At 48.7% G+C, this 17,265-nt stretch overlaps 2 protein-coding genes across 7 annotated transcripts in view; both read left to right on the forward strand.

The window, feature by feature from the left end:
* Positions 1 to 3,408: 3,408 nt before the first annotated feature.
* KLHL33 (kelch like family member 33) lies at positions 3,409 to 14,887 on the forward strand. Its single transcript, XM_084806105.1, has 4 exons — positions 3,409 to 3,946; positions 4,120 to 5,068; positions 6,449 to 6,619; positions 12,903 to 14,887. Exons 1-4 carry the CDS (start codon positions 3,409 to 3,411, stop codon positions 13,501 to 13,503), a joined length of 2,259 nt encoding a protein of 752 aa, XP_084662231.1. The 3' UTR covers positions 13,504 to 14,887.
* Positions 14,888 to 15,410: 523 nt separating this feature from the next.
* TEP1 (telomerase associated protein 1) overlaps positions 15,411 to 17,265 on the forward strand; it is an 82,461-nt gene continuing 80,606 nt past the window's right edge. For 2 of the 6 annotated variants that reach the window (XM_084806118.1, XM_084806121.1), the window contains exon 1: positions 15,453 to 15,701. In XM_084806118.1, the coding sequence (XP_084662244.1) occupies positions 15,624 to 15,701 (78 nt within the window). In that variant the 5' untranslated portion in view covers positions 15,453 to 15,623. Of the gene's footprint in view, positions 15,702 to 15,988; positions 16,076 to 17,265 lie in introns of those variants that run through there. The other 4 variants (XM_084806116.1, XM_084806120.1, XM_084806119.1 and 1 more) reach the window with 3 other exon arrangements.

The raw sequence follows: 17,265 nt of genomic DNA on the forward strand, positions 1-17,265 counted from the left end.
GAAAGTGGCTTCCTTTGGTCAGAAAAGGCATCACTCTTCTCATCAGAGGAGAATCTGAGAAGCGTATTCCCCTCAAATGAAGCCAAAGGGAATGAAGGCCTCCACTACCCAGCCAGGATAACCAAATGCCAAAAAGGACAGGGACTCCTGCACCCTGTGAAAGAAACACCATTAGCTAAAAGTGAAACTGCACGTAGCCAAGAGTTCTGGACAGGTAAGCATGATTATGTAGATTGTGTGAGACAAGCTCGAATCTGATGAGTATGACTTTCTTTGCCCTTATGCAGAATTTTGTATCAAATCCACTGTCGCCAAATGGGCCCTTGTCTGTATCCAGGTGTAAATAGTTTAAGATTTATTTATTAAGTGGATCCACAGATCCTCTTCTATACATGTCTGTCTGTCTTCTGTTCAGCTGAAAAATAAAAGTGAACGCTTGGAAATGAAGATAAGAATTTTTTCCTTTCACAACCTCAGCAGTTGTATAGAATTTCAGCTTCCATGAAAAGCTGCACCTGCTGAAATTCTTCTTCTAAGCTACTATTAAAGATAAAGGAGCCCTGTCCTCTTTTGCACTGTGTCACTTTACCTCCCTCCGTCCCACCCCACCCCACCCCACCCCACCCCATATTTTCAGTACTAAACCTGTGCATCATTGTGCAGCTCAGCAAAACTGCACAAAACTGTTTCTTTGACTTTACCCCACTCATTGAAAAAAGCCAGATTTTTCCCAGAAGTGCCTTGGCTGCAGACAGACTGTGGGCAGGACCTGCAATGCTGGCTAATCAGTTCCCACATATATGAAGGCTGAGGCCTAGTTTGTACAAACAGCAAATGAGCAGGTGTACTTCTTAAGAACACAGGTGGGGCTCATAGGATGGGATGTTCCCCTCTACACGTGTGTACACACACACACACACACACAACCTCTGAACACAGAAAACTAGTGTGTCATGTCCCTGACATGCTAATTTTTCCATAGACATGGATTATATGTTTATACGCAGGTACATTTAGTAGAATCGTAGAATAGTAGGGTTGGAAGGGGCCTATAAGACCACCGAGTCCAACCCCCTGCTCAGCGCAGGAGGCCAAGTCAAAGCATCCCTGACAGATGGCTGTCCAGCCTCGTCTTGAATGCCTCCACTGCCTCCCTCGGTAACTGGTTCCATTGTCGTATTGCTCTAACAGTCAGGAATTTTTTCCTGCTGTTCAGCCGGAATCTGGCTTCCTGTCACTTGAGCCCATTATTCCGTGTCCTGCACTCTGGGATGATGGAGAAGAGATCCTGGCCTTCCTCTCTGTGACAGCCTTTCAAGTACTTGAAGAGCGCTATCATGTCTCCCCTCAGCCTTCTCGTCTCAAGGCGAAACATGCCCAGGTCTTTCAGTCTCTCTTCATAGGGCTTTGTTTAGTAGCCTGAGCCCTCTTTTGCTTTCTGAAGTAGTACTGCTGGCGTCTGTGAGAATTAGCCTTAATTATTTGGTTCTTTGAACGAGTTACATCTGGCTTTGACTCCGCATTCCTCTGCCTGCCCAGTCTTCCTCTGATATCTTGGGCCTGGCTATAATTAACTTCACAGCTTGGCACCTGGGCCAACATTCCCTAGAGATCACCCTGCCGCCACGGATACTGCGTAGGCTCAAGAAAGCCCCAGACTGAGCAGGCCCCAAGGTGAGAAGTTTGGGTCGGGGACCTCTAGCAGGCTAAGGCTAAGCAATGCTGTGAGGGGCGAGAAGGTTCACGAGAGGCCACATCACCTGGGAGGGGGGCGTTATCATGTAGGATTTGCATGTCCATGCTGCCCTCCCCCCTTTGCACTTCAGAAAGACTAGTTGTGTAGCTAGGACTGGACCTTGGGGCCAAAATCCAAGGCCCCGCAGCCCAGGAGCCCCCCTAAATGACCACCCAGAGAGTGGCAAGGGATGAGGGCATCAGGGCAACAGGAGCAAACTCTGTTTTATTCCTGTAGTCATGATGGTGCTATGATTTAAGTGGGTTGGAAATGCAAAACTGCACATGCCCAGAGTATGATTCTTTTTTTAAAAACAGGGTTGGTAAACGGTTTTGTTGTAGTTCTAATGTGTCGGGACCGTAGAAGCGGTTGTAATGCACAGCGTGGCAACTAGGGGCAAAGAGAAATGTTAGTTGTGTGCTTCACAACTGTGGTAATATGCATAGTTATCTAAAGCAGCGGCCCCCAACCTTTTTGGCACCAGGAACCGGTCCAATCTTTCCACGGACCGGTGGGGGGGTTCCACTGGCGTACTTCCGGCCGTTGGGACACAAATGGTGTCTGCTATGTGGACGCCATTTGCGTCCCTATTCTTTGCAGTAATCGGCTACATATGGATTTATGTAGCCTATTACTTATAGAACAGGGATGCAAATGGCGTCCGCATAGTGGACGCCATTTGCGTCCCAGCGGGAGGAAGTCTGCCAGCAGCCGGAGCCAGCAAGGATTCTGGGGGGAGGGGGGGAGGGACGGTTCGCCTCCCCCCCCCCAGACCCCCGTGGACCCAAGGTGAGGGGGTTCCACACACCCTTGTGGCCCGGTTGCTGACAGGCCACAGACCGGTACCGGTCCGCGGCCCGGGGGTTGGGGACCCCTGATCTAAAGGATAGTTAGGGTAAGACTGTTAAACGGGGTCTAAAATTACTTAGCTGCACCACGGAGAAAGATCATAACTACATCATAACTACATCTAGCATAACGTGTACTCTGTAAACACCTGGAGCAAATTTAGGAAAGAGATTAATTATGAACACACATCACAAACAGAAGTCCAGGCCTCATCATAAACTGTGTCTTCAGACACACACTGATGCTTGTGAACTTTTGTTATGTAACTATGCTCACGGGGACAAAAACATTACACACTCTATGGAATGTTACAAATCACATTCACTCCTCACCAGTTAGCACAGAGCACCTACGTAGGCAACATTAATCTCTGAAATGCACGGCACACAAGTGCAACACATACATTTGCAGCTTCAATTAAACACAAGCACGCACACACCCCTATTGTATATCTTTTATAAAGGGGAAACAAGACGTTATAATATTTGCTGTGAGGAAAGCACATCAGTTTGTAGATTGACTAAGATTTAGCCAATTTATAGAAATCTATGCCTGACATTTCACACTTTTTTGAACACTCAAAGCTATTTCTGTTGTTGTTGCGAAAGAGGAGCTCTGTATGCGTTAATATGGTCGCGTCACATGCAGTTGCTCATTGCACTGCGGTTGTGCTTTCGGTTTGGGTAACTCAAGGGTGTGTTTTGTGAGGCAGCTCTGTATCTTCATCTCCAGCTCGACCATGCTCCTTCACCTGTTTTGTCTGCCAGTTTTCATGTTCTCTTGTCCTACGGGTATCTTCTTCTCCTTCTTCTTTGCAGGAGGCAATGTCATGCACAGACAGCCCCTCAGGAGGTCCCAGGGGGAACACATCTGAGCAGCATTTGGAGCTGCGGAATGAGGCCCATGCAGAACGGTTCTTTGCTGCAGCTTTGCAGCTGAGAGAACAGCACCATCTGGTGGATGTGACTGTGACCTTAGGCCCAAAGAAGTACGAAGGCCACAGTGTCCTCCTTGCCGCAGTGAGTTCCATCTTCCGGCAACGTTTAGAATGCGGGGAGCACGGTGCAGTGGAGCTGGATGGTGTGACCACACCACGCGGCTGGGAGGCCATTTTGAATTTTGCCTACAGTGGGGAGTTAGAGGCTACACCAGAGATGGCTGGGGAGGTCTTAGGTGCAGCTGAAGCACTGGGTGTCCCTCGTGTGGCCGAGATTTGCAAGTTGGTGTTGACTGGGACTGAGAGAGAAGACAGATGGAGTCCAGCGGAAGAAAAATGGGAGATGCTGCGGAGCCTGGAGGAACTTTATGAAGAAGGCATTGGCTGGGACCAGGAGCTTAAAGCTGAAGAAGATACCTACCGAGGTGAACAAGGCAGAGTTGATGGGAAACCCGGTATACAGATAGAAAAGGGTCTGTGGTTTGGGATGAAGTGGGAAGTCCAGGTTTGGGTTGGCAGATGTTTTTGGGTTGGGGCTATGAGATCCTGACCGAGATATGGCCATTGGATCCCCTGACCTCATCTTCCCTCCTTTCAGTTCACCGCCTGGCCTTGGCTTGTGGCTGTGAGTTCTTCCATGGGATGTTCACCAGTGGCATGAAGGAATCTCGTCAGGCAGATACCCCTCTCTGCACCCGCTTCACCTCAACTGATCTGGGCCTGGTCATCTCCTTTGTGTACTCAGGTATGCTGGTAGGCGGATGGGATTATCTGTTTGATGCTGCGCAGGCTGCTCTACAATACCAGGTCTCTGGCATTTTGGAACTCTGCCTGGATTTCTTCCATCACAAGTTGAATGCTGAATCCAGCTTGGATGTCCTCTCCTTTGCCCAGGCCTATGGCCTACATGATCTGGAAAATACTGCAGAGAATTTTGTATTAAGGAACTTTGCTCATGTCATGGGAACACCCAAGTTCCTGGACCTTCCTGTCAACCAACTTGTAGACTTTCTCAGTTCAGATGCTCTCTATATCCTCAATGAACTAGAGGCCTTCCAAGGAGCCATCCGCTGGCTTGACGCTGACCGGGCTGGACGGATGAACTGTGCCGCAAAAATCTTGTGCTGCATCAGGTTCCCTTTGATGTCCACTCGGGAGCTCAAGCAGGTGCGGGCAGAAGAAATTATGGCCTCCCCAGGTCACCTCTATAACCTCATGGTTGAATCTTTAGCTCGCCTCCCACCAGGCCCTTCCAAGATGGAGCAACTCCCTTGCCGGGTGAGGTACCCGGAGAAGGTGATTGTTGTTAGCGGAGGAGATACTCTGGCAAAGAATATGGCCACTCGCAGCCCCAGCCGGGACTTCTGGTTCACCCACCGCTTCCTTAGTGGCATTGGGTTGGTCAAGCAAGTTGAGTGGCGTCGTCTTGGGGAGCTCCCAGAAGGGCCACGCTTCCGGCATGCTGTGGCAGTCAAGGACAATGTGATGTACATCTTTGGGGGAAAGCACTACTATGGGATCAGGGACACCATGTGCTCAGTGTTCAAGTGAGATGGGGACCTTGCGACTTGAATTGGGGGAGGAAGGGGTGGGAACCAGTTTCATTCCATTCTGACAGGAGAGTTCTGGATGGGGATGGGAAGGAAAACAGGGCTTTTCAGGCTCAGAACTTCATCAAGCCCAGTGGCAAAAGCCTTACCCGCAGGCTGTAATTCACCTGGAGTTAATTACTGTAGTTATGTAGGCTGGAGCTAAGGTAATTGTTTGGGAAAGCAGCCCAGAGAAAAGGGTGATGAGTATTCCAAAGATGGAGCGACCCAAAGGAAGTATGAGCCAGTGTCAGAGATGACATCTTGACATACAGTCAGGGGCGGTGCCAAGGGTAGGCATAGTTGGGTAACAGCTGAGGGCCCAGACCCCAGCAGGGGATCACTGCTAAGAGCCCCCTGGATTTGCTCCTCTTCACTATTACAACCTGCTTGTTCACCTGCCTCTCACTCTGGCCAGACAACAGAGGTGGTGAGAAGGAGGAACAGCAGATGCCAGGGCCTCCTTGCTCATTGCCTGTCAAGCAAGCAAGTGGCAGCAATGATGAAAGAGCTGAGGAGCAATAGCAGCGGGTGACGATGGCCGTGAGAAGGCAAACTCATTGAGAGAAGGGGCCCGTTGAGGGTGTCTTGCCCAAGGGCCCTCGTAAACCTGGAGCTAGCACCACAGGTAGCAGTCAGAATATCTAGAACTGGAGCTGAGCTGAGCAGTTTATATAAGGCTCTCCGCCCAATCAGAAGACTGGGCTGGGAGCCACTGATAGCCCGAAAAACCCCCTGAAGGGACTGAAAGCATCTGTTCCTTCTGAGTCCTCTTACGAATGCTCACTGGCTGTGGCTTCCGCCAGTGGAATTTAAGGGTCTGGGGGCAGCGCCACTAGGTTTTGGTCCCCCAGGTTCCAGGATCTGATGATGCATTTGTTTTTAGTGATTCATTGGCCCAAGAGAATGAAAAATAGGCTGTGGACACCTTGCCCTTCTAGGAATCTGTGACTCTCTGATCAGGCTTCTCAAACAGGAAAGAACATTTTCCATTTGTCAATGTTTGAGTGCCTAGGAATTTGAGAGCTGTGGGCTGGTGGATGTCCTAAACCAGGGGTGGATGACTTGTGACCCTCCAGATGTTTGGTCCTATAACTCCCATCCTCCCTCACCGTTGGCTATATTGGCTACGGCTGATGGGAGTTGGAGGCCAAAACATCTTGAGGACCACAAGTTGCCCACCCCTGTTCTAAACCCAATGAGAAAAAGGTGAAAAGGTGTGAAGGATAGCCTGCATATTGGGGAACACGTCTGCCCCTTTAATTTAGAAAGGGGGCAGAATTGGTCCTTTTTGCTTCCAAGAGGCCTCCATGTTCTTTGACTCTCCCCTTGTTGCAGGTTTGACCCCCTCTATGGGCGTTGGGAGCGACTGGCTGACATGACAAGTCGCCGGAGCTATTTCCCAGCAGTCTTCCTGGATGACTTTTTCTACGCTTTGGGGGGCAGCTCCAATGATGCCTATTGCCTGGATTCAGTGGAGTGCTATGAACCACGGACCAATGCCTGGAGGTGAGGCTCTGGGACCTTTCTGTGTCAGATCTCATCTGGAGTACTATGTCCAGTTCTGGGCACTACATTTTAAGAAGGGTGAAGGAACACCGTATGCTTAGCCTGGAAAAGAGCAGGATGAGGCAGGACGTGATAGCACTCTTCAAATATTAGAAGGGCTGTCACATAGAAGAAGGCACAGACTTATTCTCTGTTGTCCCAGAGGGTGACACGACACCTAATGGGCTTACGTTACAGGAAGGTAGATTTCAGCTGAACATTAGGAGAAAAGTCTTAATGGTAAGAGCAGTTTGATAGTGGAACCATTTACCTGGGGAAGTTGGGAAGAGGACCTCCCTTGTTGGAGGTCACTGGACAGTCATCGGTTGGGAATGCTTTAGTTCCGGGCTTCCTGCATCGGGTTGGACTAGATAGCCTCCGGGACCCCTCCAACTATGATTCTAACCCATGCTGTGATTGTTTTATTCTGAATATTGTATTATCTCTCCCCCCCTTTCTTCCCTCTCAGGTCAACTTGTGTCACACTCTTTCTCTTTTTGCATTTTAAATTTATCAATTAATTTGCGAATTATTATTTTTATTTAGGTTATCCATAATACGACAATGGAACCAATTACCTAGGGAGGTAGTGGATTGTCCCACACTGGAGGCATTCAAGATGAAGCTGGACAGCCATCTATCAGGGATGCTTTGACTTAGATTCCTGCATTGAGCAGAGGGTTGGACTCCATGGTCTTATAGGCCCCTTCCAACCCTACTAGTCTATGATTCTATCTCACTGTTCCATTTATATTTTAAATTCACAAGGTGGCTTACAAAAATAAAATAAAATACAGAATTAAAATAACCAAAATAGTAAGCCAACAGATCCCCGTAATAACATAATATGTACAGCAGCAAAAGAAACACAAACACATCCCAAGATAAAATAGCAAATAAAATTTAACAGCATAAAAAGCTCCTGAAGCGGAAATAAAACAACATCCTGACTGTTAAAGCTCTGGAGAAAATAATGTTTTTGACCTGACACCTGAATGCAACCATAAAACTAAAGTTGGCACTAGACAGGCCTCTCTTGGCACAGTATTCCCCAAACGGTGGGTCACCACAAAAAAGGATTTTCTTTACCTCATTTGCTAGACCAACTTTAATCATTTGGCAGAAAGCAGCCCCAAGGTGGCCAGTTACACACCTCCCCAAAAGAAAGAAATGCATCACCATAAAAAGAGGATTTGCATAAAAATTGCATAAGCTATTTGATATGGATAGCTGCAATTTAGAAATAATTGTTGTTGTTGTTCAGTCGTTCAGTCGTGTCCGACTCTTCGTGACCCCATGGACCATAGCACGCCAGGCCTTCCTGTCCTGCGCTCTCTCCCGGAGCGTGCTCAAGTTCATATTCATTGCATCCGTGATGCTATCTAGCCATCTCATCCTCTGCCGTCCCCTTCTCCTTTTGCCTTCAGTCTTTCCCAGCATCAGGGTCTTTTCCAGGGAGTTTTCTCTTCACATTAGGTGGCCAAAATATTGGAGCTTCAGCTTCATTATCTGTCCTTCCAATGAGCACTCAGGGTTGATTTCCTTGAGGATGGACTGATTTGACCTCCTTGCAGTCCAGGGCACTCGTAAGAGTCTTCTCCAGCACCACAGTTCGAAAGCATCAATTCTTCGGTGCTCAGCCTTCCTTATAGTCCAGCTCTCACAGCCATACATTACTACTGGGAAAACCATAGCTTTGATTAGACGGACCTTTGTCGGCAAGGTGATGTCTCTGCTTCTTACTATGCTGTCTAGGTTGGCCATAGCTTTCCTCCCAAGGAGCAAGCGTCTTTTAATTTCATGGCTACAGTCACCGTCTGCGGTGATCTTGGAGCCCAAGAAAGTAAAATCTGTCACTGCTTCCATTTCTTCCCCTTCTATATGCCAGGAAGTGATGGGGCCAGATGCCATGATCTTCGTTTTTTTAATGTTGAGTTTCAAACCAGCTTTTGCACTCTCCTCTTTCACCCTCAACAAGAGGCTCTTTAGATCCTCTTCGCTTTCTGCCATTAGGGTGGTATCGTCTGCATATCGGAGGTTGTTGATAATTCTCCCAGCAATCTTAATTCCGACCTCTGATTTATCCAACCCGGCATTTCTCATGATGTACTCTGCATATAAGTTAAATAAGCAGGGTGACAATATGCAGCCATGTCGTACTCCTTTCCCAATTTTGAACCAATCAGTTGTTCCATGTCTGGTTCTTACTGTTGCTTCTTGACCCTCGTACAGGTTTCTCAGGAGACAGGTAAGGTGGTCTGGTACTCCCATCACTTTCAGAATTTGCCACAGTTTGTTGTGATCCACACAATCAAAGGCTTTAGCGTAGTCAATGAAGCAGAAATAGACGTTTTTCTGGAATTCTCTTGCTTTCTCCATGATGCAACGAATGTTGGCGATTTGATCTCTAGTTCCTCTGCCTCTTCGAAACCCAGCATGTACTTCCGGTAGTTCTCGGTTCGCATACTGCTGAAGCCTAGCTTGTAGGATTTTGAGCATCACCTTGCTGGCATGTGAAATGAGCGCAATTGTGCGGTAGTTTGAACACTCTTTGGCGTTGCCCTTCTTTGGAATTGGAATGTAAACTGACCTTTTCCAGTCTTGTGGCCACTGTTGAGTGTTCCAGATTTGTTGGCATATTGAATGCAGCACTTTAACAGCATCATCTTTTAGGATTTTAAATAGCTCGGCTGGAATACTGTCATCTCCGCTAGCTTTGTTGTTACTAATGCTTCCTAAGGCCCACTTGACTTCACTCTCTAGGATGTCCGGCTCAAGTTCAGTGACCGCACTATCATGGCTATCAGGGACATTCAGATCTTTCCTGTATAGTTCTTCTGTGTATTCTTGCCACCTCTTCTTAATCTCATCTGCTTCTGTTAGGTCCCTGCCTTCTTTGTCCTTTATCATGCCCGTCTTTGCACAAAACGTTCCCTTGAGATCTCCAATTTTCTTGAAGAGATCTCTAGTCTTTCCCATTCTGTTATTTTCCTCAATTTCTTTGCATTGTTCATTTAAGAAGACCTTCTTGTCTCTCCTTGCTATTCTCTGGAACTCTGCATTCAGTTGGGTATATCTTCCCCTTTCTCCCTTGCTTTTCGCTTCCCTTCTTTCGTGAGCTACTTGTAAAGCCTCATCAGACAGCCACTTGGCTTTCTTGCATTTCTTTTTCTTTGGGATGGATTTCGTTGCTGCCTCCTGAACAATGTTACGGACCTCCGTCTATAGTTCCTCAGGCACTCTGTCTATCAGGTCTAATCCCTGAAATCTATTCCTCACCTCCACTGTATATTCATCAGGGATATGATTTAGGTCATACCTGAACGGTTTAGTGGTTTTCCCGACGTTCTTCAATTTAAGCCGAAATTTTGCAAGATATGACGCCGGAAGATGAGCCCCTCAGGTCGGAAGGTGTCCAATATGCTACTGGGGAAGAGCAGAGGGTATTTCCAAGTAGCACCAGAAAGAGTGAAGCGGCTGGGCCAAACCCGAAAGGACACTCAGCTGTGGATGTGTCTGGTGGTGAAAAGAAAATCCGATGCTGTAAAGAACAATATTGTTTAGGAACCTGGAATGTCAGATCAATGAATCAAGGTAAGCTGGAGGTGGTCAAACATGAGATGGCAAGATTGAACATCGACATCTTGGCAATCAGCGAACTAAAATGGACAGGCATGGGCGAATTTAATTCAGGTGACTATCATATCTACCACTGTGGGCAAGAATCCCTTAGAACAAATGGAGTAGCACTCATAGTCAACATAAGGGTGGGAAAAGCAGTACTGGGGTACAATCTCAAAAACGACAGAATGATCTCAGTACGAATCCAAGGCAAACCATTCAACATCACAGTAATTCAAGTCTATGCCCCAACCACTGAGGCCGAAGAAGCTGAGGTTGATCGGTTCTATGAAGACCTACAACACCTTCTAGAACTAACACCAAAAAAAGATGTCCTCTTCATCATAGGGGATTGGAATGCTAAAGTAGGAAGTCAAGAAATCACCGGGATAACAGGCAGGCATGGCCTTGGTGTACAAAATGAGGCAGGACAAAAGCTAATAGAGTTTTGCCAAGAGAACATGCTGATCATAGCAAACACTCTTTTCCAACAGCACAAGAGGCGACTCTACACATGGACATCACCAGATGGTCAATATCGAAATCAGATTGATTATGTCCTTTGCAGCCAAAGATGGAGAAGCTCTATACAGTCAGTCAAAACAAGACCTGGAGCTGACTGTGGCTCAGATCATGAGCTGCTTCTTGCAAAATTTCGGCTTAAATACGTTCCATGGGGTTTTCTTGGCAAGAATACTGGAGTGGGTTGCCATTTCCTTCTCCAGTGGACCACATTTTGTCAGAACTCTCTGCCATGACCTGTCCGTCTTGGGTGGCCCTGCACGGCATAGCTTATGGCTTCACTGAGTTACGCAAGCCCCTTCGCCACAACAAGGCAGTGATCCATGAAGGGGTTAGAAATAATTCCTGCAATGTAAATGTGAATATATCTCACCGTAGGGAGGAAGACTGGTCAGGTGAACTGTGTACCTGTTCAGTCTGGTCCTTATTTATTTATTTGTTACATTTATATTCCACCTTTCCTCCAAGGAGCCCAAGGTAGTGTACAGTATCCTTTTGCAGTTCTTTATCTTTAAATCAGACTTGGACCAGACAACCCCTCAAACAGAGGACACCTTCAAAGAGAACATTGTCTTCTGTGAAATAGGACATATGGCCACTCTTGGGTGGCAAATTTCTTGTGTGCACATCTACATGAGGGTCATTTCTACACCAGCCTAAAATCCTTCATTTAAAACAGGGCTTTCTGCTTCCGTTTTAAATGCAGGATCACAACGGCTCCCTTTTTCACGTGCTTCCCCCCCCCATCCCACTTCTCCCCATATCTGAGTCTTCCATGATCTTTCATGGATCTCGCTCCTCTTCTTGCTGCTTTTGCTCTTAATTTGTTAGCTCATTATCCGAGATCTATTTAAAAATGGAACAAAGGGCATTTAGTGCAGGAGACACCTTGAACGATCACCATGTCATGTAAAGAGCCCGCAAACTTCCATGAAGGAGCAATCTCAATCGCAGGATAAAAGCTCTGTGTGAAGGAGCCCGAGAACTAGGGTGCCTCCAGATGAGTATTTTATTGTGCAATCGCACTGCCTCATTCATGGAATTTTATGGGGATCCAGACATCGTTGTCTTCAGCTCACAGCCTTCCAGTGTTTTCCCATCTCTTGTCTTTTCTCCTACTGCAGAAAATCCGTTAAGAAAGATGGAATAGCTGCATAATGCCTTCTGATTGGGAGCGCAAGGAGCCCTCTGTCTGGAAGCACCCTGTGCTCAGAGATGCGGGCTAACTCCGATTCAGGGCCGGTGTCAAGGGTAGGCATGGTTGGGCACCTGCTGAGGGCCCAAACCCCAGGAGGGGCCCACTGACAAGAGCCCTCTGGAGTTCCTCCTTTTCTTCAGCGTTGCAGCCTGCTTGCTCCCCTGCCTCTTGTTGTAGCTCAGACCACAGAGGGTGTGAGAAGGAGAAGCAGTAGATGCTACTGCTTGCTCTCTCACTAGCTCTTTGCTCGCCAAGTAAGAGTGAGAAAGTGGATGAGGAGCAATAGCAGCTGGTAAAAATGGCGGTGAGAAAGTAGGCTCACTGAGGGAGGGAGCCCACTGCAGGTGTCTTGCCCGAGGGCCCTCAGAAACCTGGAGCCGGCACTGCTCCCATTATTAGGCGCTAGACCTTCTCCTTCATGCACTCTGCTTGCCAGCTTCCCACCTGATTGGGCACTGGTGAAGTATATTGGGTGGCCAGGTGTCCTAATTTACAGAGGACAGTCCTTTCTTTGAAGGGCTATCCAGTCCAAGTCCAGTTTAAAGATAAAGAACCATAAGGAGGGAGAGCAGAGAAAGGCCTTGAAGTTGCCCATCAGCAGGCACACAGGTCACCTAAACAGTCTTCTCCACTATGGTGAGATGTCTTGTATTTCTACTTAAATTATAGTTATTTTTTTTCAATTTGCATCTATACATATCAGTTAGCCTATGCAAATGTTATGCCAACCTGTGTCCTCTTTGTCCTCTGTTTTGGTGATGTGTTTCCTCTTTTGGGGGTGGTGTGTAAGTGACCATCCTATGGAGCAGGTAACACCTTCGCTCTAATCCAGCAAAGCCATTCCTTTCTTACGTCTCTGATCTGCCGTTCACCCTTTCTCTATGCCCCCTTTTCTTCTTCCAGGTCTTGCACACCGCTGCCCACACCGCTCTGTGGCCATGCTGCTTGTGTGCTGGATGGCTCCATCTACGTCTCCGGGGGCAGCGACGGTTCATGCCGCTGCCAAACGACCCTGTTGCAGTACCACCCGGGTGCCCACCCCACCCCACTGGCCGCCATGCGAGAAGAGCGCGCAGGACACGCCATGGAGCCACTGGGCGGGCGGCTCTACGTGGCAGGAGGCCTGCGATGGAGGGACGGCCACGGGGGCTATGCAGATCAGCTGGCTTGCGAAGTCTACAGCCCAGGCCAGGATGTCTGGGTCGCCCTCAGCCCTCTGCCCCAGGCCCACGTCATCGCTGGATCTGCCGTCCTGCAGGGCGAGCTCTACCTGCTGGGCGGCTATAGCCACAACACCTATCGGGATACCCACCTGATCCATTGCTACAACCCAATCCATGATCGGTGGGTCAATCTAGGGACCCTGCCTCAGGCTTATGCCGACCTCAAGGCCTGCATCTTAGAAGTCCCTCCCTCCCTCAGGAGAAAAGAAGCCACACCCTTAGATACCCCTAGCCTGGAAATCCCTCCTGATCCTTCAGTCAAATCCCCACACCATGGATAAGCCCCCCCCCCCAACTTTTCTATGGTGAAATCTTGGCTGCTTTAATACAGACAGAGGCTGTCTATGCTGGTTGGTTCACACATTGCATTTCTTTGCTGTTGGATTACTGTGCACTTCATCAGAACCTGTGAACTTGACTCAGTTGATAAGCATCGAGACTGAGGTGATGTCCAAATTCTGCCTGTGGTGTTTTATGTAGCGTGGCCCATTTGTAGGCACGAGTTGTTTGATATCGTAGGCATCGAGTGACAACCGTGCCATATGGGAACCAGCCTTGTGCTTTTAAAGGCATAGCAAGCAGAAATAAAATGGGAATGTTTTCCCCTCCACTATACCAAGTTAAAGATTCATCTGTTAAATTTCTGCCTACTTTGTAGCTGTTAAAGGCACATAAGCTCTGTGAGGAAGAAGCAAGGCAGTAAAATGCTGCTGGGGTGGGTTTTCTCCCCCTTCCTTTGAAGTGGTGTCCTAAGCAAGTGGCATTAGCCAGTTAATACCGGGAAATTTTTAAATGAACTAGCTAGACAAGCTTCGTGTAAGAGCTTCTCTTAAGCTAAGCAAGAGGTCAGCTGCAAAGTATTAATGAGCAGGATACATCCACCACATGAACTATAGCCTCTAACCTACAATTTAGCTTTTTAAAAAATAAATATTGTAGGGAATGTTTGAATTGTTTTAGAAATGTAATCTAAATGAATGCAACTCTTAAGACACATTACTTTAGGGTTGCCAACTTTTCAACTGGCCACTGTAGCTGTGCCTTCAGTAATAGTTTAACCTGCAGACAGCTGTAAAACTCAAAAGCATCTGATTCATGCATATCAAATGACAGCTAAAGGCACAAGAGCAGACTAACCCTAACCCTGTTTTTTTCCTGGTTAGTTAGCAACCTTTCAGTCCACACATCTGAATCAAGTTGCAAGCATTGTGTGGGCAAACACCTTTGTCCTGGACATGGAGAAACTTAACACACCCTACCTATCTCTAGGAAACATCTCTACACTAGGAAGTTTACCTGTTGAATGCCTGATGCAGCAAATATTGGAACAGAAACTCTGCCAACTGGAAAAAAGAACAAGAACCTTTTGCTCAGAAAATTAGTTCCTATGCTGGGCAGGGAGAGTTTAAATACTGGGAGTTCATGTGAAATTAAATGAATATCCAAAATGAGCGTCATGGTAGACAAAAAGATAATGCTAGTCATACTCTGCCATCCAGCAAAAAGGATATACTGGGTATCCATGAGGCTTATATTTTTCCGTGTTTGTTTCGCTCACCCTGCTGATGCTGGAGCTGCAAATTAAAAGCTGATTCATCAAAGGCTGGCGCAACTGCGCTTAATTATTTACAAGGAGAAATAAATTAGGTACAGATGTCCTGCCCTAGGTAGCTTGTGTGTGTGTGTGATGTTATCATGTAGGCTGGGGATAACAGGTAGTTCAACACATCTGTAGTTAGGTTGAGGACGGCTGATGTAGACTATTCTATAAGAGGGTTGCCAGAGGGTTTGTGGGGTGGGGGTAAGGAGGGCACCTGCGCCTTCTAAACGGATCAAAGCAGGGCTTTGGGGCGCAATTGGGATTCGGGAGGGAAGGAGCTAAATTTGCCCCGGCCTCACACTTCGGGGGGGGGGGGACACATGGATAGCGACAAACCGAACACTTCAGTGGGACGGGGAGGCGCTCAAATCAACACTGGGGTTGCCAGAGGGTTTAGAAAAGGTCCGGGAGAGCTAGGACTCCTGGGTCCCTTCCCGGTACGCCGCGGGGGCGCTCAAGCCAGGCCTGCCGGCTCCTTTCCCCGCAGGGCTTTAAAACGTAGCGGCTGCACGGCGGCCGCCCGGGTCCCTCGCCCCGGAGAGGAGGAGGAGCTGGAGAAGCTGCTGCCGGGCGGGCGCCCCAGCTGGCGAGCGCCCAGGCGCCGGGCGGCGGCTCTCCTCGCGCTTCCGGGAAGGGCCGAGTCGCGGCTCGCAGCGCTTGCTGCAGGGCGCGGGCGGCTGGGCGCGCGTCCCCGGAGGTCTCGGGGGCGCCCCGCGCGTCCCCGAAGTCGGCCCGGGCCGCCTTCCTGCGGAGCGGGGAAGCGGCTTTGCAGGGCGGAGCCGCCCTGCCGCTCAGCAGGTCATGCGCCGGGATCCCCCGGGGAGAAGCGCTCCCTTCCTGGTCGGAGGGCGGAAAAGCGAGAGCTCCGCGTCAGCCCAGGTGGGTGGCGGAGCCGTGTGAAGCAGAGGCGTGCTGGATCGGGCCGAAGGCCTCTCTAGTCCACCGAGGGTAAAATCCAACGCAATCTCCTTAGAGTAGACCCATTGGAATGCAGGGGGCTTGCGTTAGTCGTGACTGTCTCGAGCCCCAGTCATTTCGATGGGTCTACTCTAGGTAGGGCTCGGTTGGATTTTACCCACCGTGGCTATCTGTGCGCCCCAATGGGAAGCCCACATGCAGGGTGTGAGTGCAGCAGCACCCTTTTGCCCATTTTCTCCTGCAACCGGTGTACATGGCCTGTGATACTGGAGGCAATATATCGCCATCATGACCAGTAGCCATTGATGGCAGTGTCTTCCCAGTGGTGCAGCTAGGTAAGTTTAGGCCTTGGGTTTAACGGTCTTAGGGGGGCTCCCCTTTAGACAGCCATGACTATTGCTTGTGAAGCGTGCAGTTAACGTTCGGGGGTGTAGTAGCGGAGCTGTGGCTTGCAGGGGGATCACACCAGCACTTTTTTATTAGCAGGGATGCTGATGTCAGCTGCTGCCCCCTTCCAGAATTCCCTGCTCCCTCTGAGTTTAGCTGCGCTCTTCGTAGTGGCGTAGGAATGAATTTTCCCAGGAGCAATATATTGCTCCGTCTTGTGACGCAAAGTATTTTGGGGTGGCTTGGTCATGAATGAGGAATGAAGACCCATGAGTACGAAAGACCTGCTCCCGGAGGAGAGGGAAACTGGTTTGATGATATGAGTCCACGCTACTGCCTGAACTTTTGGACTCTTCTTGGGGGCCGTCTCAATGGAGACTGTCACGAAGAGCGGCTGCACTTCGACATGTATTGCAACACCCCTGCTAACATTAGGTTTTGCTGCCTTCCTCCCAGCCCCGCCCCAACATTCCATGTTTTACAACTGCTTCTATATTCCTAATGTTAGAATAATAAGCACAAAACTGTTGGCTAACCCTTAAAAAAACCCCTAAACTCTTAGCATGTGCAGTTTTGCCTTCTTAAGGGTGCAATCCTATTCATGTTTAGACAGGGAAAAAGTCCTATAACTCCCAGCATGCCCCGGCCAGCCATGCTGGCTGGGGCATGCTGGGAGTTGTAGGCCTTGTCTCTGTCTAAACATGCATAGGATTGCACCCTAAGTGACTTAAGTCATAGCACCCCATGGCTTTGTAGTTGTTTATTCGGTCAGTCGCTTCCAACTCTTCATGACTTCATGGACCAGCCCATGCCAGAGCATCCTGTCGGCCATTGCCACCAGGAATGAAAAATGGAGTTTGCTTCTGATGCCCTGATCACCTGCTGCTCTCTGGGTAGTCATTTTGCCCCGCCCTGGGCAATGGGACCATGGACTGGAGCCCCAAAATCCAACTGTAGCTGCACTATTCCTCCATGAATTCATCTAATTCCCTTTTAAAGCCATCCAAGTTGACAGCCATCGCTACATCTTGTGGTAGTCACTTCCATAATTTAAGTGTGGGCTGTGTGAAGAAGTCTTTCCTTTCATCTGTCCTGAATCTTCTACCAATCAGCTTTGTGGGATGACCCCGCTGAGATC

Source organism: Heloderma suspectum, chromosome 6 (assembly GCF_057233095.1).
Source record: "Heloderma suspectum isolate Gila_16-S chromosome 6, 16-S_ref, whole genome shotgun sequence".
Taxonomy (NCBI): Eukaryota; Metazoa; Chordata; class Lepidosauria; order Squamata; family Helodermatidae; genus Heloderma; species Heloderma suspectum.

Excerpts from the sequence above, each read along its gene's own strand:
- KLHL33 (XM_084806105.1), top strand. The coding sequence starts at position 3,409 with ATGTCATGCACAGACAGCCCCTCAGGAGGTCCCAGGGGGAACACATCT. Across the intron at positions 5,069-6,448 it reads ACCATGTGCTCAGTGTTCAA|GTTTGACCCCCTCTATGGGC; the intron begins GTGAGATGGGGA and ends CCCTTGTTGCAG. Across the intron at positions 6,620-12,902 it reads CCACGGACCAATGCCTGGAG|GTCTTGCACACCGCTGCCCA; the intron begins GTGAGGCTCTGG and ends TTCTTCTTCCAG.